Raw genomic sequence first — 24,318 nt, 5'->3', positions numbered from 1 at the left:
GCCCAGCCTGGGCAGGGGTGGGGTGGGGCGGGGGGCAGAGATAGGGTGGGGCTTTCTGCACTGACAGGAACCTCAGGAGCCACTGGCAGCTCAGGGCATGGAGCACCCAAGACCCCCAGGCTCTCCGGATTTGGGTCTTTCCCCAAACTGGAGCTGCTGTGTCCCATCCTAGCAAAATTCCTGAGGCAAAGCGGGAGGCGGAGGCGGAGGCGGGCACTCGGCCGCCCTGGGCAGGATCCAGGGTGTGGCAGTCGGGGTGATGGGGAGGGGGCAGGCAGGCGCCAACCGGAGGGCACGGCCAGACGGGCTGGCGCTGGGGCTGGCAGCCGGCCATGGCACGGGGAGTGTTCGGCAGATGGTCCCGGGAGTTAAGTTGGTGCCAGCTGGTGGGGCTAAGGCAGGTTTGGGAAGGGGGCTGTGTCCTTCCTCCGGGAGGTTGCAGGTCCCTGCGAACAGCCCAGAGGCATTGTGGGTGAGCCAGGGGTGGCCTCTCCGTGCGGGAACCTGCCGGCTGCTGCTCCTGACCTGCTCGCCCTGTGTCTGCTTCCCCGGGCAGAGGGCCCTCCTCCCGACAGGCTGCCCACGTCCCTGCTCACACGTCCCTTCCAGGACTCACAGCCTCTAGCCTTCGCTCTGGCCTGCTGGGGGCGAAAGGCCTGACCCTCTCCTGGAGCGGAAGGGCCCTTGGTCTCTTCTCTTGCCCCCCCTGCAGCCCCCTCCTGAGGGATCCGTATCCCTGCAGCCGGGCGCCTGCATGAGGGAGGGGTCTAAATTGCCCTGAGCCCTGGAGCAGGCTCAGCGGAGCCATCTCTGCGTGCCCCCGGCCAGGCCCAGCCGCCCGCCTCATGGCCCCGCTGCTGACGACGCCTGAGGGCGGCGTGGTCCCCGCAGGTCCGGGCCTGCGCTGAGCCCAGAGTGGCGCTGGTGGAGGCTCCTCCAGGAGCTCAGGAAGGACGGGTCCAGGAGCCCCCAAAGTCTGTCACCAAGAAGGCAGCGGGGCAGGGAGGGGCCGGCCGAGGCGAGGCCCCCCGCAGGCAGCTGGCTCTGGAGGCCGGCTTAGCGCCTGGTGCTGGAGCCGCTGTCTGCGGAGCTGAAGCTACGGCTGCGGCTGCGGCTGCGGCTCTGACTCCGGCTCCGGCTCCGGCTCCGGCTCCGGCTGCGGGGGCCCAGGCTGGGGCTGCGGGAGCTGGAGCTGCTGCTCGTGTGGGTCCTGCTGCGGCTGCGGCTGCGGCTGCGGCTGCGGGAGTAGCTGCGGCTGGTGGAGCGGCTGCTGCTGCCGCTGTACCAGGAGGAGGTGCTGCTGAGGCCGCTGGACGAGGAGGGGCTGGGCCGGTAGTAGGGGACGGGGCGTTTCCGGGCGCTGCGAGGACCAGAGGGAGAGCATGAGGGAGAGCGTGAGGGCCAGACCCCGCCGCCTGCGCCCCAGCCCATGCCTGTCCCAGAAGGCAGAGCCGGCCCTTCTCCCCGGGCGGTTCCGAGGCCACGGGGACAGATCTGGTGCTGAAGAGGCCTAAGAAGTGTAGTTTCACCTTTTAACACAGCAGGCCCGGGATCCGAGCCTTCCGCTGGCCGCGGAGTCTACATTAACTTCAGTCTGAGTTTGGCTATTTTTACTTAGACTGGAACCTTCTATTTATGGCAGGAAGGACAATTTTCCGTTTACTGCGGTGTCTCAGTTTCCTTTTTAGAGAAATGTATGGCCTCTAAGAAAAGGCAAGTCTATTTAGAGAAAATTAAGTCAACACCAGGACACTTGAGCGGACAAGGCAAAGGTGGGGGTGGCTGAGGTTTGGGAGACACGGACGGGATGAGGTCATCGGATGGACTACTCGAGGTTGACCAAGGAAACCCGAGTCTTTGGGAATGCCACTCTCATGGCCCCAGCCTTCCTCTAGGCCGTGGCAGCGGGCGCAGGAGTCCCCTCCTTCGGCACAAGTTCTTTCTCCTCCTCCCGGCCGTGAGGGGGCAGCCCTGCCCCACGGGCCTCCGGGCTGATCCTTCCCGGTCAGAGGAGAAGCCCTGGAGCCAGCGGGAGGGCAGCACTGGGCGTTCTCCCAGCTGCTGGGCATCCCGTCCACTCAGACCGGCTTCTCTTCTGAGACCTCACCTGTTACTGAAACTGGCACCTGCCCGCCCATCCATAGATGGCACACAGCGGGCCCAGTGCTCTGCATTTAACCCACAAGCACGTCCACATCCGTGTCCTCTCGTTTCAGATACTCCCGGAATGAATCCTCCCAGACTTCCGGGTGAGAGGTTTCCCGTTCCCGGGAAGTGGCATGGCCAGTTCCACTCAAACCCAGGCCTCTCCTCACCTCCCTCCCAGCACCCTGAGCTCCCCCACCTGCCCTCTGCACACTGGGTAGGGTGCAGATACCATGGGCCTATCAGCCTGGGTTCTGAGCCTGTGTCTGCCCAGCGCCACCCCAGGCAAAGGCCAGGCCATTGCTTTGTCCCCCTCCTCCCTCCTTCCCCAGCCCCGCCTCCCGGCCCGACTCCGGCCACCCCCGGGCCACACACAACCCTCCGGCCCCTTCCCAGCCTGGAGGGGGGCTGGGTGCTGACTGGCTCCGAGGCTCTGAAGGCGAACTATTTCCCTGGCTGGGAGCTTGGGGCCATGTGGCCCTGAGCCCTCCGGGGGAGGCAGGAGGGAGGCGGGGAGCCGGAAGGCCCTCAGCTGGGAGGAGGCGGGGAGCGGGAAGGCCCTCACCTGGTGATCCGCCGCGCCTCCAGGTGGCTCGGGGAGTCTCTCCGGCGCTTCCGCAGGGGCGAGTAGGACCTCCGTCTCCTCCGCGGCCGCTCGCACTCCCGCTGCTGCGAGCTCTTCTCATTGTACTTGGGGTCCCGCTCCCTGAGGGGGTACGAGGGGGTTACTGGGAGGCTGGGCTGGCCTGGCTTACTGTGCCAGGGGCTGAGAGGGGCACTCACTTCCGGTGCCCATGCCCTCCCCCCAGCTGCGGCAGGGTCTGCTCAGGCTCCAGAGGGCAGGAGGGAAGATGGCAGGCTGTGGAGTCTACATGAGTGAGCCCATGGGCTGGGTGGGCACCGCGGGCTGGGAGAGCACCGCGGGCTGGGTGGGCACCGCGGGCTGGGTGGGCACCGCGGGCAGGGTGGGCACCGCGGGCTGGGAGGGCACCGCGGGCTGGGTGGGCACCGCGGGCTGGGTGGGCACTGCGGGCTGGGTGGGCAGGGTGGGCACCGCGGGCAGGGTGGGCACCGCGGGCTGGGGGGGCACCACGGGCTGGGTGGGCACCGCAGGCTGGGAGGGCACCGCGGGCTGGGTGGGCACCGCGGGCTGGGTGGGCACCGCGGGCAGGGTGGGCACCGCGGGCTGGGTGGGCAGGGTGGGAACCACGGGCAGGGGGGGCACCGCGGGCAGGGTGGGCACTGCGGGCAGGGTGTCAGCCTTTGAGGGTGGGCAGGAGCTGCAGGGTGAGGATGGGAAGGTTGCACAGGCCTGATGAGTAAGAATCGGGGGATCAATCTGGGGATAAGAGGTAGTACAGGGAGTGTGAATGGCGATGTGAATCCTGGGGTGTGGCCGTGGGAGCCTTTGGGGTGGGAGTACATCAGGGCACTAGGATATATTTGGGGCCTCAGTTGCCACCCCAGTTTACAAAGGGAACTACAGTTTAATCATTATTCTATTCCTAGTCTGGCTGGTGTGACCTAAGGGGAGTAGGGGCGGGGCTTGGGGACATTCCACTGTGAGCCTGGGAGGCGGGGCCTACTCATAGGGGCGGGGCCAGTGCCCAGGGGCGGGGCCGGCACCTGCTGGGGCTATAGCGGGAGTAGCTGGGGCTGCGGCGGGATCCGGAGCTTCTGCTGGGTGGGCTCCTCTTGCCAGACTTGGAGGAGTAGCTGGGAGAGCGCGAGTAGGACCTGAAGGAGAGGAGACCCTGAGAAGGGTTGTTTCCGGAGCCCTGAGGCAGCAGGCACAGGCACAGGCACAGGCAGGGGATGGAATGTGCTCTGGACATCTGTGGGGCGTTCCTGTTTGCAGAGGGGAGCTGGACTGCGGGAAGCCAGGATGTAGGTGGACTCTTGCAGAACCTGAGGTTTCGTGTGTGTGCATTCTGCTGCGTCCTTATTCCATGTGAAAAACAGGAGCAATTGCAGAAACCAAGATGGCGGCATAGGTGAGCAACTAATCTGCCGCCTTGCACAACAATTTCAAAGCTACAACTAGCTGAAACCGGTTTGGCTAGTGGATAGAGTGTCAGCCTGTGGACTGAAAGATTACAGGTTCAATTCCAGTCAAGGGCATGTACCTTGGTTGCAGGCATATCCCCAGTAGGCAAGAGGCAGCTGATTGATGATTCTCTCTCATCAATGTTTCTAACTCTTTATTTTAAATATATTTTATTGATTTTGTACAGAGAGGAAGGGAGAGAGATAGAGAGTTAGAAACATTGATAAGAGAGTCATCAATTAGCTGCCTCTTGCACACCCCCTACTGGGGATATGCCCGCAACCAAGGTGCATGCCCTTGACTGGAATCGAACCCGGGACCTTTCAGTCCCCAAGCCGACGCTCTAGCCATTGAGCCAAACCGGTTTCGGCTGTTTCTAACTCTTTATATATATGTGTGTGTATGTGTGTATATATATATATATATATTATTGAATTTTTACAGAGAGGAAGAGAGAGGGATAGAGAGTTAGAAACATCGATGAGAGAGAATCATCGATCAGCTGCCTCTTGCACATCCCTTATTGGGAATGTGCCCGCAACCAAGGTACATGCCCTTGACCAGAATCAAACCTGGGACCTTTCAGTCTGCAGGCCGACACTCTATCTACTGAGCCAAACTGGTTTTGGCAATGTTTCTAATTCTTTATCCCTCTCTCTTCCTCTCTGTAAAAAATTATATATATATATATATATATATATATATATATATATATATATATATATATATATATCTCAACTAAAAGACAAAACGTCTATCACCCAGAACCACGGGAAAGCTGGCTGACAGAGAAAGGAGCACAAGCGCTGAAAAGCTGAGGAGCCTAGGTATGGAGGCACGAGAATCGGGCTGGTGGCAGGCATCTGGGCGCACAGCTTTTTTTCAACCCGAAAAACAAGCTCCCGATCACTTTGAAATCCAGTTTCTGGGGTCATGCGGGGGACCCAGATGCCTACGGGGAGAAGCTGGTCTGTCGGCCATCGGGTCCGAAAGTGAGGGTCACATTTTTGCAGAGGTGCGGGCAGCAATCATTGTTTACTGCGCTGGATCGCAGGGACTTGGAAAGGCTGAAAGGCAGAGTTGGCTGACTGTAGCCATAGCTGTTTGCTGCGCCCCAGCCTAGTGACATCCTGAGACCCCGCCCTGCACACTGTACAAACCCACCCAGGCTCCACACAACTGCTTTTGCATATAAATGGCCTGTATTGTGGCAGTTTAATGAAATAAACTGCAGCTCTAGCTCCAAAACTGCCAAATCCCAAGCAAAGATGAGAAAACTGTAGTTCTTGCAGTAGCTCCTGCTGGGTGACCTCAGATAAGTAGCTGAACTGCATCCCATTCGAGATCCGAAATTAGTGTATCTAGTGGACGGTGTGAGATGACACCAGATTTCAACTACTCTCATAAGGGACACGTTCAAGAGACAGACTCAGTGAGCACCAAAGCCCTACGGGATCAAGTCCTCCCTTATAAACTTGTCTCCAGCACAGGAATTCTTCCGTTATAGACACAGTGGGTCCTCACAGCCAATTGACCTGGAGGTCAATTCCTCCCAGTGACACCAACAACAATCAAGACTTAACTACAACAAGGGTGTACACACAGTCCACAAAGGGGTGCACCAAGAGCGTCCACATCAGGCAACTGGGAGGCTGACCCATTGAACCATATAGGATACCTAGCACACAAAGCTACCCTACCAACTCAGGGAAGCAGTGAAAATGCTGAGAAAAGGAAGGAGATCTCAAACAAAAGAAATGGAGGAGAACAAAAGACTGGATATAGAGTTCAAAACCACAGTTATAAGGTTTTTCAAGAATTTCCTAGAAAAGACCGATAAATTAATGAGACCCTCGAGGAAATGAAAAAGAAATTAAACCAACTAGAAATTAAACATACACTGAAATATAAAACATCATACAGAAACCCAACAGCAGACTAAAAGAATGCAAAAATCAAGTCAAAGATTTGGAACATAAAGAGACAAAGGACACTCTTCTGGAGAAGCAAGAAGAGAAGAGAATCGAGAAAATTGAAGATAGTGTAAGAAGCCTCTGGGACAACTTCAAGCGTACCAACATCAGAATTATGGATGTGCCAGAGAAGAGAGAGAGCAAGACACTGAAAACCTACTTGAAGAAATAATGACAGAAAACTTTGCCCACCTGATGAAAGAAATAGACTTACAAGTCCAGGAAGCGCACAGAACCCCAAGCAAAAGGAATCCAAAGAGGACCACACCAAGACACATCATAATTAAAATGCCAAGAGCAAAAAACAGAGAATCTTACAAGCAGCAAGAGAAAAACAGTTACCTACAAGAGAGCACCCATACGATTATCAGCTGATTTCTCAACAGAAACTATTCAGGCCAGACAGGGGTGGCAAGAAATATTCAAAGTGCTGAATAGCAAGAATACAACCAAGATTACTCTACCCAGCACAGTTACCATTTAGAATTGAAGGGCAGATAAAGAGCTTCACAGATCAGAAAAAGCTAAAGGAATACATCACCACCAAACCAGTATTATATGAAATGCTAAAAGGTGTTCTTTAAAAAGAGGAAGAAGAAAAGAGTAAAGATAAAAGTTATGAACAAAAAATACATATCTATCAACAAGTGAATCTAAAAGTCAAGTGAATTAAAAATCTGAGTAACAGAATAAACTGGTGAATATAATAGAATCAGGGTCATAGAATGGGAGGGGATTGATAATTCTCAGGGGGAAATGGGTGTCTGTGTGGGGGGTACGGGAAGAGACTGGGCAAAAATCATATACCTTTGGATGAGGACAGCAGGGTGGGGGGAGGTAAGGGCAGAGGGTGGAGTGGGGACCAGGTGGAGGGGAGCTATGGGGGGAGGGGGGAAACAGAAACAATTGTAATAATCTGAACAATAAAGATTTATTTTTTTTTTAGAAAAGAGAAAGAAGCAATTACCAATTGTTATTGTGCTCAGTGGTGGAATGCAAACAGTGGACATGCTCTGGTCTCCCTGTAGCCACACCCCTTGCAATGTGACCTTGCAGTTCCTCCCACTCAGAGGAGCACCCCTTGCTTCTGATTGGTTGTGGTGATTTGCTGTGGCTAACAGAATGGCAGAAGGCATATTGCACATCCCAAGCCAGGACTTCAGAGGCCTTGCACCCTTCCGCACTCTCTGAACCTGCCATCACTGAGGAGAAGCCCCGACAAGGGAGCTGGAGGTGAGCAGCCAGCCCCTCGCACAGAAGGCACGTACATGAGCCCGAGAGAGATGGGAAGAACCACTCAGCTGAGCCCAGCCCAGCCTGCTGATCCAGAGTCAGAAATTAAATAAAGCTTGTTTAAGGATGCTAAGTTTGGGGGCATATTTTTTTATTTTAAAAAATATATATTTTTAATGATTTCAGAGAGTAAGGGAGAAGGAGAGAGAGAGAGAGAGAGAGAGAGAGAGAGAGAGAGAGAGAGAGAGAGAGAGAGAGAATCATTCATTGACTGCCTTCTCCATGTCCCCCACTGGGGATGGAGCCTGCAACCTGGGCATGTGCCTTGACTGGGAATTGAACTATGACCTCCTAGTTCATAGGTCAACACTCAGCCACTGAGCCATGCCAGCCAGGTGGGTGGGTGGGGAGTATTTTATTTTTGCAGAAGCTAATTAACACACATCAGCTCCTCATCATGCCAATAGCAACAATAATAACTAATATTTATTATGTTCCAAGCTGCTCTAAGTGCCTTGTAGTTCTCAGAACAATTCTTCAGGGCGTCATTATTTTCATTTGCAGATGAGGAAACTGAGGCTGGAGAGATGAGCAGAGGCCCCGGGCGAGCAGCTAGTCCTGAGTAAATGCATTCAAACTCACGCCTGCCTGCCTCCTCTGCCCCTGGTCCACGGACAGCTCTGTCTCTGTGCCTCCTCAGCTTCCTCGGGAGGAAATGCTGCAGAGCCAAGGTCAGAGGGCACTCACCTTTTCCCAGAGGAGGCGGATCGGCTTCGGCTGTACCTGGGGGAGGCCCTGGGGCTGGGGGACCGGGAGGAGTGGCTGGAGGACCGGGTGCTGGCATGGGAGGAGCTGCGGGAGCACCCTCTCCTGGGGGAGCTCTGGGCTGTGGCCGGGACTGCACTGGACTTCCCCGGTGACTGCCGTCCCCTGTGGGAGGGAGAGCATCGTCAGCACTGCCCGCCGCTGGCCTGTGGGCGCCGAGAGCTGGCACTCGCCTCCCACCTGTGCCTTCCCTCCTCTCCCACTCTGCCTCCGGGAAGTGACCACGGGCCACAGATGGAGTAGAGGCAGAAGGGGACACATCCCCTGGGACATGACACGGTATTGTGGGCCACTGGGCGGGGGCACGGTGTAAATACATCACGTCACGTGCTGGGAGATCTGCTCCCTTCCCAGTCTCTCCCAGTGGACTCCACTCGTGGGAAGGGTGTCGGTGTTGCTGGGTGTCACCCCCTGTCCGTCTGCAGGCTCCCGGAGAGGAGCAGGCCATGTGACTGACTAGGAACAGAGGCACCGTTTCACCGGGCTCCTCTGTGGGTGCCTTCCATTAGGACCAGTGGCACTGATGTTCTATGTAAGGTGGCACCTAAGTGTCCTTACAGGGAGGGGCTCATTGCGCTGAGAGGAGTACAGAGGGAGGGTGAGAATCAAGAAGCTGGGCTGAGTTTGGGGAACCACGGTGTCGCCATTCTGCACCTGGGAGAACTGAGACGCAAAGGGTCAACGGCTCATTCAGAACCGTCAAGGACAGCGACCGCCCCGCGCTCCCACCTGCCCGGGCCACTCGGGCTGTCAGGACCTGCTACTTGGCTTAGGCCAAGGGTCAAGGGTCAAGTTCCAACAACATTAGCAGGTTTCTCGGTTCAGCCTTCAGGCTCAGCTCTCCCCTCTGGCCTCTGGGCCTAGCGGACTGTTTGCTCCTCCTGGAATGTCCCTGTCCCCTCCCTGAGCCCGTCCTTGGCACCCCCTCTCCCCTCTTCACCTGAAAACTCCTCCTCAGGGCCCAGGCTTTTGTCTGACCTCACCTTTTCAGGGAAGCCTTCCTTGACACGCCCCTGCCCCATGCCTCCCTCTGCCCAACAAGACCTCGTGGCCTCATCGCTGTTCCTTCTCCTGCAGACACCGAGCGCCTTGGGGAGCTGCCCCAGCCCCTGTCCCAGCCCTGATGCCCGGGCGTTGGCTGTCAGCACACAGCTGCGCAGCGAGCACCGGAGACGCCCAGGCCCTGGCCCTTCACAGGCCTCACCTCACTCGGTCCCACCAACAGCCTGGTGAGCGGCACCACGGTCCCCCCAGTTCACAGAGGACCCTAGGCCTCCCGGACTCCCCAACCGGATCTGTCCAGCTCCGAGCCCACGCCCCCTGCACCTCACCAGCCCCTCACCTTCACGGATGAGGTTCCCCGGATTTAGAGCTGATGATGCCTCTAGCACTCAGCCATCTGCTCAGGGCTGATGTGACACAAATAGCCGTGCATTTAGAGAATATTTACGTCTCAAAGTGCACGGCGGGGGCTGAATTATTTCATGTGACTGTCCACAGCGAGCAGGTTCAGCAGGTCGCTGCTCGATGCTTCTAGGCGTGGCTTGGGCTCCGGGGACAGACCTGTGTTTGGATCCGGTGTTGACCTTCATTACCATGTCTACGAACTACTCGGAGCCTCAGTTTCCCCAGCCGCTCTAAAGGGGCTGTGATGGGACCGGTCCCATGAAGGGTTCTGCATGCAGGAAGGTGATTCTGGGAAGCACGTGGCCCAGGACCTGGCATGCATGAGGGCTCTGTGACTACCAGCTGCTGCTATTGCTCCGGCTGCTGGCGTTTCCATCGCTGCCCTCGGTGCTCCTTGCGTAACAGCCTGGGTCAGGAGACACGTGTCCCCGCTCATCTGGAAATGCCACTCCTGTTCTGGAGACACTGACATTTGCTCTGGCCCAGCCCTGGCTCCAGCCAAGCTTGGGCGTGAACTGGGGTCAGGGGTGTCCTGAGGCGGCAAACCAGAGGCCAGGTCCCTGTGGATGCCACGCGGTGACCAGGACGGGAGTGGCTAGGTGCTGGGCACATGGGTGCTCTGTCCTTGCAGACGGCTCTGCCGCTGTGCTGTCTTTCCGACTGGGGCCGGCTCCCCCTCCTCAGGCATGCTAGTGGCCTCGCTCCTGGGAGGTCCCCAGACTCCCAGGAGGTTCCCATATTGGTGCTGACACTCTATCGATCGGCGTTTCAGCCCAGAGCTCCTGGGCTCCCGCGGTCCCCCAGCCTCGGCTCCCAAATCCTGTCTTCTGAAAGCCGGCCACTGTGTTTGACCCCACCCCAAAAGGAAGACCCCCCGCTGTTGTATGACAGAGTGCAAGCCCGCCCTTCCACCCTCCTTACCCCACATCTCCCCCATGAACACTAGCTCCTGGGGAGAAGGGCCCCCGCTTTTGTATCTCCAGGGTCCGGCCTAGCTGTCAGTGATGAGAGCTGCAACAGTCTCCTATGTGGCTGCCCGGAAGTGTTTTCCACAGAAACCTGCACCCAGCAGGTGTGTGAAATGGGCAAGAGGCATGTAAAGTTTTATATCTACAACTTTCCTCAAGTTCAGCCTACCCCACTGTCACCATTCCTCATGGAGGGCACGTTGTTATAAATAACGAGAGGCCAGGGGCATGAATTCATGCAACGGGCGGGGTTCCTCTGGGTGGCCTGCAGGGATTGGGCTGAAACCTGCCTTCTGATGCCACTCCCGCTCATCCCGACCCCGCTTGCCTGCTGAGGGCTCTCGCGCAATCAGTCCCGATAGGGAGAGGCTCACCAGCCATGAGCCCTGCATCTGACACCCTCTCAAGGGGAGTGGCCTGTGGGATGGAGGCTGAAACCAGCTCTCCAACATCCCCTGAGGGGTCCTGGATTGCGAGAGGGCACAGGCAAGGCTGAAGGACACCACTGTGCACCATCGGGCTGAGGAGGGACCGTGGGAGGGCTCTGCATATCATTAGCATATTACGCTTTGATTGGTAGGAGAAGCAGAGCTGAGAGATGTGGTGATGGGACAGATTCCCAAGGATATATTTTTGAGCACCTGGATCCAGCTGTACCTGAAGCCGAACATTTCAAAAAACATTAAAAAAAAAAAAAAAAAAAAGCAGGATTTGTTAAAAAACGATGCCAGTTCGAGTTTTTTTCCTCTTGCAAATAAAAGACTCCTGGGTCGGAGCTCAGTGGGAGGTGCAGGATAGGGGTGCGAGGCTATGATGCAGAGGTAAGGGGTCCCCTGCTCCCGCGGCCCAGGGCACTGACCTTGGCTCTCTGCCCCTGCTGGCGGGGGAGAGGTTCTCGGGAGCCGTCCCCTTGTTCTGGGGAGAGGAGGTGGTGAAGGAGTTCCCTGAATCGGAGGTGTTGCCGCTGTGGAGGTCCCGGCCCTGGCTGCACTCCCCGCCCGGGCTCTCCTTCTCCGGACCCCGAGACCGGCTGGAGCTGATCTGCGTGGAGGGCGGCGAGGAGGTGTCATGGCCTGAGTCGTACTCCTGGGAGCGGCCGCGGCGGGCGGCGAGCGGGCTGGCTGTTTTGGTAAAGAGGTCAGCAGCAGACCCCGACCCAGTGATCTGAAAGCAAAAACACCCGTTGGGACGCGCTGAGCACCGGCCCGCGGCTGCGTCTAGATAACCTAGAAATGTTTACCGTCATGATGCACTGTAACGAGAGAAAGAGAGGAAAGAAGAGACGCCCAAAACAAAAGCACAAATTCCTGAAAGGATACCACAGAAAGGAGATATCTCTCACCCCCTGCTAGGATAACTGGAAGATTGAGGTATCATGCAGAGAAAAAGCATGCGATCCAGATTAAACAAAAGAAAAAGGAAATTATACAAAATTTAATTTCTAATGAATTAACGCAAACCAAAGAGGCAACTTAATAGAAAGGGGGGGTGGGTGGGTACACCCTTAATCTAAAACAATAATAAAATAAAGGAAGGGGAAGGGGAAAGAAATGGGACTGTGGGCCTGAAAAAAAAAAATTATCTTGGAACTGAAAAAAAAAAAAATAAAAATAAAAAAGACAAAGCCAAAATTTTAAACATCAACCAAATTCTCAATGATTTGGACTATTTTTTTTTTTCTTTTTAAATAAAAAGGTGCCTGAATAGATCCTTAAACAAATATCGCATGGGGGAAAAGAAATGAAATAAAGATGAGCTTTTAAAAATATATATATATATTATAGGTAGAGTCAAGGTCACAAAATGACATTTTAGCAGTGTTCAATCGGAGGGGCACACAAAGGGGGCGGGGCCAAAGGAAGTCAAACAGTCTGACCGAAAACAAACAAAAAGCTCTACGGCCTCTGAGTGCGTCCTTCCCCCGGAGCAGGTGGCTAAGGCTCTCGAGTGGCTTCTAACAAATGCTCTCATGTCTTTGCGGATTTTATCCACTTACCAAGCAAGAGCTCCTCCTTTAGTAGGTAGGTAAGGTGTAAGAGAAAGGGAAGAGCGGGCAACGTGAGTCCATCGTTAGAGTCGCAAATGACAAGAAAACACACACACCTTCCTGCACACCCTCACGCCGGGCCCTGAGCTGCGCCTCTTGGTTTCTCCGGGGCCTGGATGGGGAGGCGGCGGGTCCTCCGTGAGGACCTCGAGCTGCCAGCACTCCCTCGTGTCGCCCCCGAGTGCCCGAGCTGGACCCAGAACGCGCGCTGACACCTGTCTGGTGCCAGGACCGGGCCACACAGGGAGGGTCTGCTTGCAGCAAAGGGCTTGGGGCGGGGCTTGGAGATGTGGCTTTGGGGTGTCTGGGAACGAGGAGGGGTTCCCAGAATCCTGCTTGGGGTCCACCTAGGACAGACGGAGCGAAGGGGTGCCGAAGGGCCCGCCCATGGGGAGGTGGTGTGTTCAGAAGCCGGCGGATGGTTCTCTCTCCAGGGTCTGGGTGTCTCACACCTGGGGGGACCCGTGGTTGGTTCTGGTCGCTGCCAGCAGGGCAGGCGTGTTTAGCTCGGGCAGGAGGAACCCCAGCCTGGGCCTCCTCCAACTGGAACCATCCCCACGGGGTCCAGAGGACGCCTCGGGAACATCTAAGACCCCAGAATCCGGTTTAAATGGCCCGAGCCCCGGGTCTCTGCGGCTCACCCTGGATCTCCCTGTTCTCAAGGCGCACACACTCCCAGCTCCAAGGGGCTCTCCGGACAGGCCTCGGAGGCTCAGGCTGAGGTGTCAGCGTGCAGGTGCCGCGGGGTGTAGGAGGCAGAGAAGGGGTGCCAGGCCCTGGGCAGGTTCCACACTGCCACGCCCGGCCCAGCTCTCTGAAGGGCCCGAGGGCCCCGACGTGGAGAGAGATACCTGTGAAGACATGCTGACGAGGGAGGAGCTCGCCTTTCTCCGAGGTCCCTGGCCTGACTTACAGACATGCACACGGAGAGCACGTGGGCTGCCGCCTTTAGACGCTGGCCCCGGTCCCCACACCCTCACCGGCAGCCTGCCGGCCCCTCACTTGATCTCATGCCCTGGGGCTTTCTGAAGGAACATTCCCGCCTTCTCAGCAGCTGGCCTGAGGGTGAGACATGGGAACACCGCAACTGGGATGGTCACGGGCACCTCTGGCTCCTAGGCATGGCGGCTCTGGGCCCGGGAGGCGGGGTTCCTCGTGGATTCTCCCAGGAGGCTTTGAGCACAGCCAAGGGATGGCCCAGCGTTGCCACGTTCTACCCAGCATGGCTGCTGCTCTCTCTGCTTGGGTCCTGGCTAGCTTTGCCCTGGAGAAGGGACCTCAAAATCAGGTTGCTCAGGCGGAGTTTCTGGCTCCGTTTGGTCTTCCTGTTTGCAGTGTGGATGTCACCTCTTCCCTGCCTCTGGGCTGGGAAAGGGAAGGTGTCTTTCCACAGCCGGTCAGGAGTCAGCGCCGTGCCAGGCAGCTGGACCCGGGCCGAGTGCTGGGGCGAGCGCTCAGCCGGGGTGTGGTCCGGGGGCGGTGGGTGTTTGGTGGCTAGGATGTCACGGTGAGCCAGGCGAGCCCTCCGTGGAGGGAACCAGGCTCAAGGGAAGGGACTGGAGAACAGCGATCCCGTGGTCCCTGGCCTGCTCGCTCCCCAGAACCTGGCAGGGCTGGACCCTCCCCTTGTCTGTACTCAAAGCCTCGTCTACTGATTTCAATGACTGGCCCTGGTGCATTGTGGGTCCCCAATGGCAACGACTGGGCAAGTGGGAGGCCCCTTGGGGCTGGTGGAGGCAGAAGGGGACCTTTTCTCCGCCACCTTCTAACCCCACAGCCTGTGCTCAGGGGGACACTTTCGGAGCGCCTCTACCTGACCACGGCCAACATCCACAGGGGACTCCCATCCTCACCGGCACACTGAGATGCAGGTGCCGTGCAGTGTTCCCCCGGGGCTGGCCCTGGTGCCTGGAAACACCCACCTCTCTGCCAGTTTAAAGGGCCCGCTCAGTTCTGTGACATGCATGATGCGTCCTTCACAGCCCGCCCCTGGGCTGCGGCGAGCAGGTCGGAATTCACAACCGGCCCGGGCACACTGTGGTCAGTGGATGGGGGGCGGTTTAACTCCACGGCCCTGGCACACAGTGATGTGACATCCCTGGCAGGTGCCGGACACACAGTTCTTCTCCCTGTTTGACCTGTCCGGATTGGAGTGTTCACCGGGCCGGGCTGGGGACGAGAGGGCATTCCTCCCTGCTTCTTCCCCTGAAATCTATGTGGCTCTGTCTGTTTCCGGGGACAGGGCATTTTAACAAACTCATTAGGATGTCTGGCTAGTTTCATGGCCCAAACCTCAGACTCTACCTTTCCCAGAGCTTTTCATTCACCCGGTACAAGGAAGAGACACAACTGAAGGGAGCCAGAGACGTGTGTGTGTGTGTGTGTGTGTGTGTGTGTAACAGCTATGAGGACACACAGGAGACCAAGTCTCGACTCTGTGACAGACAGACAAAGAGGCCTCTGTCCCTGTCCTCTGCCCTCCTGTCTCGGGGGCTCCTTCTGAGCGGGCACCCCATCCAGCATGGAAGATGCAAACAGTGGCCCGTACCACACTGACACCAGGGACAGCTCCCGGCCGCGCCCTGTCGCCTCCTTTGCATAACTGGCCTCTCAAAATTCACCTCAGCTCCTCTCCATCCATTGCGCCTTCTCCTCCAGGCCTGCAGCTGCCCCTGCCCCTGCCCCTTCCTTCCAGGCTTGGTTACAAACGGTGCTCAAGATCCTTGCTAGGAGTCGCCTAGACCTGCCGCCCAGTGACAGTGTCTTCAGGAACCAGGGGCCCCATTTAAGACGGGGCGCTCCTCAGACCAAGTCTGTCCTCTTTGGTCCACTCTGACCCCTCTCCTGCCTCGGCCTCGCCCTTCCTTTCCTGTCTGCACAAAGGCCCACCTCTGGGTCTTGGCAGGGACCTTCAGCCCGTAAGATCTGCTTGGCCACCAGGTGCAAGGGCACCGTCTTCCCATGGCTCTCCGGGAAACCAAGCCGGGCATTTGAGGGCTGGTAGTTTATCCCAGAGGGCATGGCCGTAGGGACGTTGCGAGGGGGGGGGGGGCGGAGAGGACCTGGTAGAAGATGCATCAAACCAGCTGCCACAGTGGGCGCTGGAGGGCAGGAGCCAGGGCAGAGCAGACACCAGGGTCCGGCTCAGCCTGGGCGGGGCCGCGGCACTGACTCCCCACTCCCGCCCCTCCCACTGGAGGTGAAGCCCGCACCTGAGCTCTCAGTTCTCTCATGGCCAGGCCAGCGGGCCTCTGACAGACAGACACTGCCTGGCCGCTGGGGGGTGACCGTGAGCCCTGGGTGAGGAGGGTGAAGGGACGGACAGTCGGCTGCAGCCTGAGTGGCCGGGACAGCGGGGCCTTGTTTTAGATACACCCCCTGGTGTGTGCAACCACCGAAGTGAACTAACCGGTGTCACCTAACAACCCCGTTTTGGTGGGTGTTGAAGAAATAAAATCTTCAATGCAGGGCCCACATTCCTGCAGTATCATGTGACAGTCACGGCGGCGGCTTGAGCTCTCCGGCCCAAGCCCCACAACGCCCCCCGCAAGGGCCCCGGGCTTGTGTCACAGCTGCCTGGCCCCTGAGATCCCAGGGTCTGTGACCCTCTGTTCTAAGTGTTTTACCCCGATCACTCTTAAAGCAACAGACACGTGTGTCCTGCGTGGCCCGTCTCGCCCTTCCAGAGCTATAACGGATTGCCCCTGCTCCCCCATCTCGACCTTTTACCCCTCCTGGCCTCTGCCAATGAGAGCAGCTAGATGACCAGAGCCACAAAGCCTTATCGATCGGAGGGATTGCCAACCTCAGATTTTATTTTTAAGGGACAAGCTCCTGGCCCTGGGGAGGAAGCAAGCAAGCAGCCGCTCCCGCCGCCTCCTCCGCTCCTCCCGCCGATGCTCTCGTCCTCTGCGCTCACCAGCCCGCCGCCTCGCCTTCCCTCACACACTCCGCGGCGTTAGCACTCGAGTTTTGCTAATAAGTAATTAAGTCCCCTCACCACGATCCCCGCTCCCGGCGGCTCACTAGGAGTCTCGCTCAGCCCTCCAGGGAAGCCGGCACTGTTATTTATTGTTTTTGTCTCAAATCATTATTTAATCAAGAACGGGGGGAAAAAAGACAACCTCTCACTTACACTTTAAAATTTAATTTCAGCTGAATTCTGAGATCAAGAGGCAGCACAGCCTAATAGGTTACAAAAATACAATCAAGAAGAGAATTCCAATTAAGCCGAGCAAGTCCATTTGCTGAGCTGCGCGGGGCCCCGCGGAGAGAGATGGCTATAAATTTCTCTTCCTTCCCTGCCGTACGGGGGCTGGGGAGTCTCGAGCGAACCGAGAGCTGCTGGCGGAGCTGTAGCTGGAGGGGCTGGCTGTTTCTTTTTAAAAAACCCTTTTGTGGCGCAGACATTAAGTTTGTTTTGCTGGCTCTTGTTGTCTTCCTTTGCAAACTAATTAGGAAGACAGCAAAAGGATGGATTCATTGGCGTGTTGGGAGTTCATCTGAGAGGAGCAGGGGAAGGAGAAGGGGAGGGAGGCCTGCAGGGGGCCGGGGGGAGGTGACACAGGCTGGAGCCATGGTGAGGGCTGGGCACCGCATGTTCCTGGGGCCCAGATGTGGCCTGGCCTCCTCCTCTCTCTCCCTCCAGGTGGGCAGGGGCCGCCCCAGCTCCTAATTTCGCCGAAGGCCCTCCCACTGGCCCCAGCCACCGGTTCCCGCACTCTCAGCACGGATCTAGTTGGATGGATGTCACCAGCCCCAGCCTAAAGGAGAGGACTCTGCAGGGGAAGGAGCTGCATTCATTTAAAGGCGCATTCTTTCTCCTGAGGCCATGCCCTCTACCTTTCCGGGGGGAGGGGAAATGTCACTTTCATGATAGAAAATCCTGATTTCTTTCTCTCCTGACTCTGGACAAAAGTAAAAGTTGACAATGTCATGGCACTTTCCATTGAAAACACACACAGCCCCCGGGTCTCACAGCCCCCCAGCAGCAGGCTGCCCTTCTGCACGCTGGTCCCTCTCCTCTGAACCGCAGGGCATGCTGGGCGTGCAGCCCTCCCGTCCCGGGGAGAGCCCGGGGCTTTTGCAGAATCTGCAGGAGCTGGGCCAGGGCTCCGAAGGCCAGGGCTGCCCACGTGCTGCCCCGTGGCCTCAGTTTCCCTGTTTACAAAATAGGAAGCGAATTGCCATCCCACCCTTCTCCGAGGGTTGTTCTGCGGGTCACCCAAGAGCCTGGCTGCGATTAAACCTTATAAAGTGAGAGATACCCCAAAAAACATCACGCCGGGTCTATGTGGAGTAAGTCTCCTAAAGCCACTCTGACAACAAACAGTAACCCGAGCGACACTGCACTGAGGGTGTGGCCCCCAGCGCTGGGCAGTTTCCACACGGAACTGCAGCTGCCTGAGGCAGGGACCTTGTCTGCTCACCCGGTACCTGGCACACAGTAGGTGCTTCATGTGTGTCTTCAAATGAAGGAAGCGTTTATCTCATTCCATCTGCACGTCTACCCGATTAGCCGAGGTACAGACGAGGACACTGAGGCCCAGCGCAGAGAAATGACATGAGGGGGCCGAGCAGCCACACACATGCTCTCTGAGGTCGGGCGTTCTGGGTGTGGATCAGACTTCTCCACCGAGGAGCTGCCTCTTCCTAAATTCTCTCGGCTGTGGTTCCCTCGTTGTAGAGGGGGTATCCGTGGAAGCCCTTGAAGGGCTCCTCGGATAAATGAACCAGATGATACCTGTGCAGAGTTCAGCCTCGCACCTGGCACAGAGTAGGTGCTCAGTAAGCATTAGTTATCGCTGTTACCCTGGGTCTCACAGGAAGACAAGGTCAAGAACTTCCGAGTATCCAGACCTGCCTCAAAGCCTTCATCACTGCCCTCTTCTGCCTCTCCTTGTAGACACACATCACGAGACCCATTTTTATGGACCCCAAGTTCTGCTTTTCTTCCTTCTTGTTTTTTGTTGTGGCATCTGTGCAGATTTTTATTGGCAACGAGTTTGTGGCAACCGTTAGCCCAGGCCAGATTCGGGAGGAGGAGAGACAGAGCCTGCCCTTCTCCGAGGTCTGGCTTCCGTCTCCATCAGCCCCGTCCAGACCCTCCTGGTGTTACATGGCGATATGCTTCCTATTTTGTCAACGGGGAGTTGCCAAACCTTGTGGCCACCAACCTGCCATTCATTCCGTGCTCTGGCTCTCAGAGTGAGCTTCTGCGGCACAAGCCATGATTCAAACCAGCTCCCCTTCCTCCCATTGGGCTACCTGCCTAAGTCATTTCACCTCTCTCAGCCTCAGTTTTCCCATCTGAAAAATAGTGCTAATAATAGAATCTATCTCAAAAAGCTATTCTGTGGATCAAGTGAGGAAAAAGCTGTTGTAAAATATGTGACAGGGCCTGGCACATAGCGGTATTTCCCCCTCCCTCTGTCATCATCCATCTCATTTTGGTGAACTCCTACTCATCCTTCAAAGCCCAGCTCAAATGTTCCTTTATAAAACCCTCTCAGACACCAAGACAATATTGTCTGGTCCTTCTTCTGTGGTCCTACTACCCACTGTATCTGCTTCCATCATCATTAGAGGTGATATTACAAATATTCAACAAATTGGTTTGGTGTGGATACTCCTTCCAAAGGTCTCTGGCCTTGGTACTGAAGGGCTGTCCAGTATAACTCTTTAGTTGCTGGACTGTAAGAGGTCCAGAAAGTACGAGAGGAGAAAGGAGATGCTTTGTTGAATGGGGTGGGGGAGAGAGTGGGGGTGGCAGTGGGGGGTGGAGATGGTGATGACAGGGTCTATTTATCAACTGGCATGCAAGTATTTGAATATTTTAACAATTGAGGAGGTGCTCACCAGCTCAGTCTCAGCCCTAATTACAACACTTATCACACCGTGTTGCAGCATTCTGTTGACTACTAGACTGTGAGCAATGGGGTTCAAGGGGAGTCTTTTATTCATGTCTCTGTCTCTCCGAGGCCTGGACGAGGTGGCTGAGTGGAGATAAGGAACATGAGTGAGGCTGTGGAGGGTCCCTAAGTTGTTTCCTTGGGACCCTCCTTTGGGTTTGAGCTCAGGCCCAGCAAGAGGGCTTCAGGTTATCTTTAGCTCACCAAGTAGGATTTCAAGGAGACAAGACCCCAGATTTGCATATTCATATATGCAAATATGCCCCTTGATGTGATACACCGCCCTTGATTTTTCAAAGAGCTGTGCATATGAAATGCCTGCAGTGGAGGGGGGCAGGAACCAGGAACCGCGGCCCAGAAGACCCTTCCTGCTCGGGCCCCTGTCCTCTCTAGACTAAGGTGACCAGACGTCCCGCTTTTGGTGGGACAGTCCCGATTTTTAACCATTTGTCCCGCGTCCCACGGCGTTTTAAAAAAGTCCCGATTTCAAAAAGTAAGTCACCTTACTCTAGACCCCCACCTCCTGTCCTGGAACTGTCTCCATCCCAGACTCCAGCCTTCACTTCCTGCTTCCTCCGGCTCACTCCCGCTCACTCTGGTTTCCCAGTTAGTTAGCCTTCTCTGCCCTAACATGACCCCCAGTCCTGTTCCCGCCCGCCACCTTCCAGCCCGCCTGGCGTCCCTGCACTCCCTGCTGTGGAGTGTCTTACACAGTTTTCACCGACTGCCGCCGCCTATGAAGGCGTGGACCGCTCCTCACCCACTGGATCCCCAGACCAGGTCAGAGCGGACCCTTCATGGATGCTCAGCGGGTAACTGGCTGATCGGAACGGATGACTGGATGGTGATCAATGACAGTGGCGTTGCTGTTCTCTAACAGAGAGCTCAGGGAACACGTGAGGCCAGGTCCCCCCTGGCACCTCCTCTCCCTTCTGCCTTTGCAGGAGAGCAGATGAGAGTGGGTCTGGTGTGGAGGGCACTCAGAGGGCCAGAACTGGGGGGCATCCGATGTGCCCATAAGTCAGGCAAGCACGAGTAGGGTGGGCCCAGCCCTGTGGGCTGCAGCCGCCCTCTAGGCCGGAAGGAAACTGAAGGCAGAGGGAGCAGGGCCTGTGTAGCCTGGGCCAGAACCACACTAATCCGTGTCACAATGACCACGGCTGCTGCCATGCCTGCTTCCAGGGCTCCATCATGAGCATCCGCCACAGCAGCATGTGCCCGCGCCTGCGGCAGCCGGAGGCGCTCCCTTACACAGACTCCCTGGGCCTCACAGCACACCCGTGAGGGGGCCGGTCACCTTGTCATCTGGGTTTTTGCAGATTTAGAGGAAACAGGCACAGCGAGTTCACGGAACCTGCTGAGGTCCCCGTGGGAGGGGCGGGGCCAGCCCCGGACGCTGTTGTCATGACACCAACTAGCACATGCGGGCTCTGCCCTGTGCCCTGCACAGGAGTGAGGGTCACAACATGGCTCTGCTTTTGTCCTGACAACAGGGCTTCAGAGGAAGAGCCTTATCGCCATGTTTCTAGCAGATGAGGGACCTGTGGCTCCAAAGGCTCCGGCAGCAATGCCCGGCGTGGCGCCCGGCTCCGGCCACACAGTCATGGCCGCGCGCTCACCGCTCTGACGGCCATGGCTGCGGAGTCCTGGGCCTCCTGTGAGGCTCCGGTTCTTGGAATCGGGGCGAGCTTGCCTTCTATACGGACGAGCTCTCAGCTCTTCTGAGAAGGGCTGGGCCCACGGGGACATCATGGTTTCAAGAGCCAGCAGCCTTCTCATCCTCCACTGGCTGTGGGAGGACCACGTCCCCCCGACTTCCTTGCAGACCTGCGCTGTCAGGACCACCCCTTCTCCCCCCACCAGGCTGGTGACACAGCCGGTGGCTCCCAGGGACCTTTGTTCATGAGGGTCACGGGGCCACCGAATGGCTGGCCACAAATGCCGTGACCAGGGAGATGGGGGTTTCACTGATGTAGAAGCATTCCTTTGTCCCTATTGCTTGGATTTTAAACTCATTCCCACCAGCAATCCCTCTGGGAGAGCATGTCCCCGTTTTGCAGTGAGGAAGCTGAGGCTGGGAGAGACAGAAGGAACCGTCGAGCCAAGCCTGGGACCGGGCTCCGAACCTCTGCACACAGGGCTCAGCAAGCATCGGGAGTTGCATGCAGGTGCCGCACCAGCACCCGGGCTCGCTTGGGAGGAGCTGGGAGTGTGGGTTCCAGCAAGGGGGGGGGGATTGAGCAACGCGGAACCTGGGTGATCCAGGGCGCCTTGGCAGGTACCGGAGGGTTCAGAACGCACGGCGGAGCCAACCAGTGTGTCAGTGAGACCCAGCGAGGTCTGTCATCGCCTTCTCTTCCCCGACCTCCCGGCAAGCACCTCTTCCCCGTCTCCCGCCACATCCTTGCTAAGGGAGCAGCCGTCTGAAACCGCCCGTCTGCTCCTGGCCAGGCAGCTGGGCCCCTCCACCGGGCGGTCACTCAGGCAGGCTCCCTCAGGCCTGAGTCCCCGTCTGTCTGTCTGTCTGTCCCTTTAGCACCTACAACAGGCCGTCATAGCCTCTATGTGGCTGTATGTCCCCAACCACCCCTCTGTGAGCGTGTTACCGGTGAGAAAGCCGCGTTTCCATGAGGCTGTGACCTCCCGGAGCGGCAGGCCCGGCAGTGGCAACGCTGGGACCGGTCCCCTCCCCCCAACCCCTTCCCGGGGCTTGGCGGTCAGTCTGGAGCCACAGCCCAGCGTCACTGCTGACGGGGCGTGCGGCCTGGGTCCGCTTGCTTTTGCTCTGCTCTGTGGTGTGTACCCAGACCGCGACCCCCAGACCGCGACCTCTCGGAGCCTTTTTTTTTGTGTCCCATCTGTGGAAGGGACTGGGAGACCAGCTACGCCCCCCCCCCCCCCCGCCCCCCAAGCTCTGTGGACCGTGAGGGATGCAGGGCCGTGCAGGCAGGGCTGTGTTTACACAGTGAGGCCACGTCCCGCTGGCAGTCACTGGGGGCTGGCCCCATTCAATCCTGGTCCAAGACCCCCGTCCCTTCCTCCCCCAGGTGGCTCCCACAGTGCCTCACACACACGTTCCTGAAGATGTCACTCTGGACACTGTCAAACACGTATGTTTTAGCATCCCCTGGGTGTTTCCATTTGTCTGAACACCCACCCAGTCCCAGGTCCCCAGCTGGGTGCTGCCAGAGGCTGGTGAACGAGCACTGGGATGGACCTGCCATGAGGCCCGAAACTGGGGGGCTGTCTGCCCGAAGCTGAATCAACGTGTGATGTGCACGGCCCTGCGCTTGTGCCTGCCCCCCGCCCCCCAGCCCCCCACCCCTGCCCTGGTGCCGTGGCCGCGGCTGGCCCAGGAGCCGAGCGGAATACTTACTACACCCCTGGCGGACAGCAGGCTGAGCATCGGGAGGGGCTGGCCGGGCGGGAGGCTGGCCGGGGCCTGGGGGCTGGCCTTGCCGAGGGTCTTGGAGCAGCGGCGGGAGTGTCTGTGGCGGGACTTCCGGCCTTCCTCGGGGGACCGGCCGCGGCGCCTGGGGGCGGGAGAGAGGCCTGAGCGTCTGCCCAGGGGAGCTGGCAGCGGAGGCTGAGGTCCCATGGGACCTGAGGACTGGGGTGTTTGTATGAACTCCACGCGCATCCATCCAAACACCCGCCCGTCTGTCCATTCATCCTCTCACCGTCTCACCTGTGCATTTAACAGATGCCCGTTTACGCACCTGGCACCGTTCTAGGGGCTGGGACGCAGCTATGAAGACAGAAAGGCCCCTTCCCTGACTCGGGTTAGGGCCCTTCGCACCTCTGAGAGCTGTCTGTGCGTCTGCGCCCGTGTGTGATGTGTGTGATGTGTGTGATGTGTGTCTGGGCCTGTCCGTCTGTATTTTCCTGTGTTTGTCTATAAATATAACCGCAGATTTCTGTGCGTCTCTGTGTATGTGGCTCCGCCATCTGTGAAACAGGATCTTGCTGACTGTCACCGGAACTCTGGGGGAAAATATAGCTGACAAGTGACAAAGATGCCTCCCGCAAGCCCGCCGGGCCGGGGTCCGCCACCCTGCCCGCCGGGCCGGCCAGGGCGCCTCTGACTCTCAGGAAGGGCACTCTGTGGCTCCTCACGCTCACTCCTCGCTCACATCACCCAGGGCCATGGTCGGCAAACTGTGGCTCGTGAGCCACATGCGGCTCTTTGGCCCCTTGAGTGTGGCTCTTCCACAAATACCACTGCCTGGGCAAGTCTATTTTGAAGAAGTGGCATTAAAAGAAGTTTAAAAATTTTGGATCTAAAGATATTTCAGCCGAAACCGGTTTGGCTCAGTGGACAGAGCATTGGCCTGCGGACTGAAAGGTCCCAGGTTCGATTCCCATCAAGGGCATGTACCTTGGTTGCAGGCACATCCCCAGTGGGGGTGTGTGCAAGAGGCAGTTGATTGATGATTCTCTCTCATCAATGTTTCTCTCTATCCCTTTCTCTTCCTCTCTTGAAAAATCAATAAAATATATTTTAAAAAATTAAAAAAATAAAATGTTTAAAAAAAATAAAGAAACTTCAATCGTTGTACTGTTGATGTTCGGCTCTGTGGGCTAATGAGTTTGCCGACCCCTGGCCCAGGGAAACGGGAAATCCTCCCTTCCCGCCCCGCCCTCATCGGACGGAATCTGTGTAGGGCGGGCCCGGGCACTGGTGTTTGTAAAAACCCCCAAGGTGATGGCGAGGCGCAGCCACGGCGCAGAAGGCCCGGCTGGCCCGTGGCCTCAGGAATGG

At 57.4% G+C, this 24,318-nt stretch overlaps 1 protein-coding gene and 1 long non-coding RNA gene across 4 annotated transcripts in view; one reads left to right on the top strand and one right to left on the bottom strand.

Moving 5' to 3' along the window:
* Positions 1 to 918: 918 nt before the first annotated feature.
* SRRM4 (serine/arginine repetitive matrix 4) overlaps positions 919 to 24,318 on the bottom strand; it is a 118,546-nt gene continuing 95,146 nt past the window's right edge. Inside the window, exons 7-12 of one of the 3 annotated variants that reach the window (XM_084868306.1) lie at positions 22,933 to 23,089; positions 11,458 to 11,762; positions 8,146 to 8,328; positions 3,772 to 3,882; positions 2,711 to 2,851; positions 919 to 1,360 (exon numbers count right to left, since the gene is read on the bottom strand). In XM_084868306.1, coding sequence (XP_084724432.1) covers positions 1,057 to 1,360; positions 2,711 to 2,851; positions 3,772 to 3,882; positions 8,146 to 8,328; positions 11,458 to 11,762; positions 22,933 to 23,089 — 1,201 coding nt within the window. In that variant the 3' untranslated portion in view covers positions 919 to 1,056. The remainder of the gene's footprint in view (positions 1,361 to 2,710; positions 2,852 to 3,771; positions 3,883 to 8,145; positions 8,329 to 11,457; positions 11,763 to 22,932; positions 23,090 to 24,318) is intronic. The other 2 variants (XM_084868305.1, XM_084868307.1) reach the window with 2 other exon arrangements.
* Positions 3,982 to 7,529, top strand: LOC311613927. The gene is made up of 3 exons (XR_014793556.1): positions 3,982 to 4,139; positions 4,958 to 5,019; positions 7,112 to 7,529. It is a non-coding gene; the product is annotated as an uncharacterized lncRNA (long non-coding RNA).

The sequence above is a fragment of the Pipistrellus hanaki genome, assembly GCF_964339955.1.
Source record: "Pipistrellus hanaki genome assembly, chromosome: 19".
Lineage (NCBI taxonomy): Eukaryota > Metazoa > Chordata > Mammalia > Chiroptera > Vespertilionidae > Pipistrellus > Pipistrellus hanaki.
The sequence above is the reverse complement of the archived record's forward strand: the minus strand, read 5'-3'. Positions and strand labels throughout refer to the sequence as shown.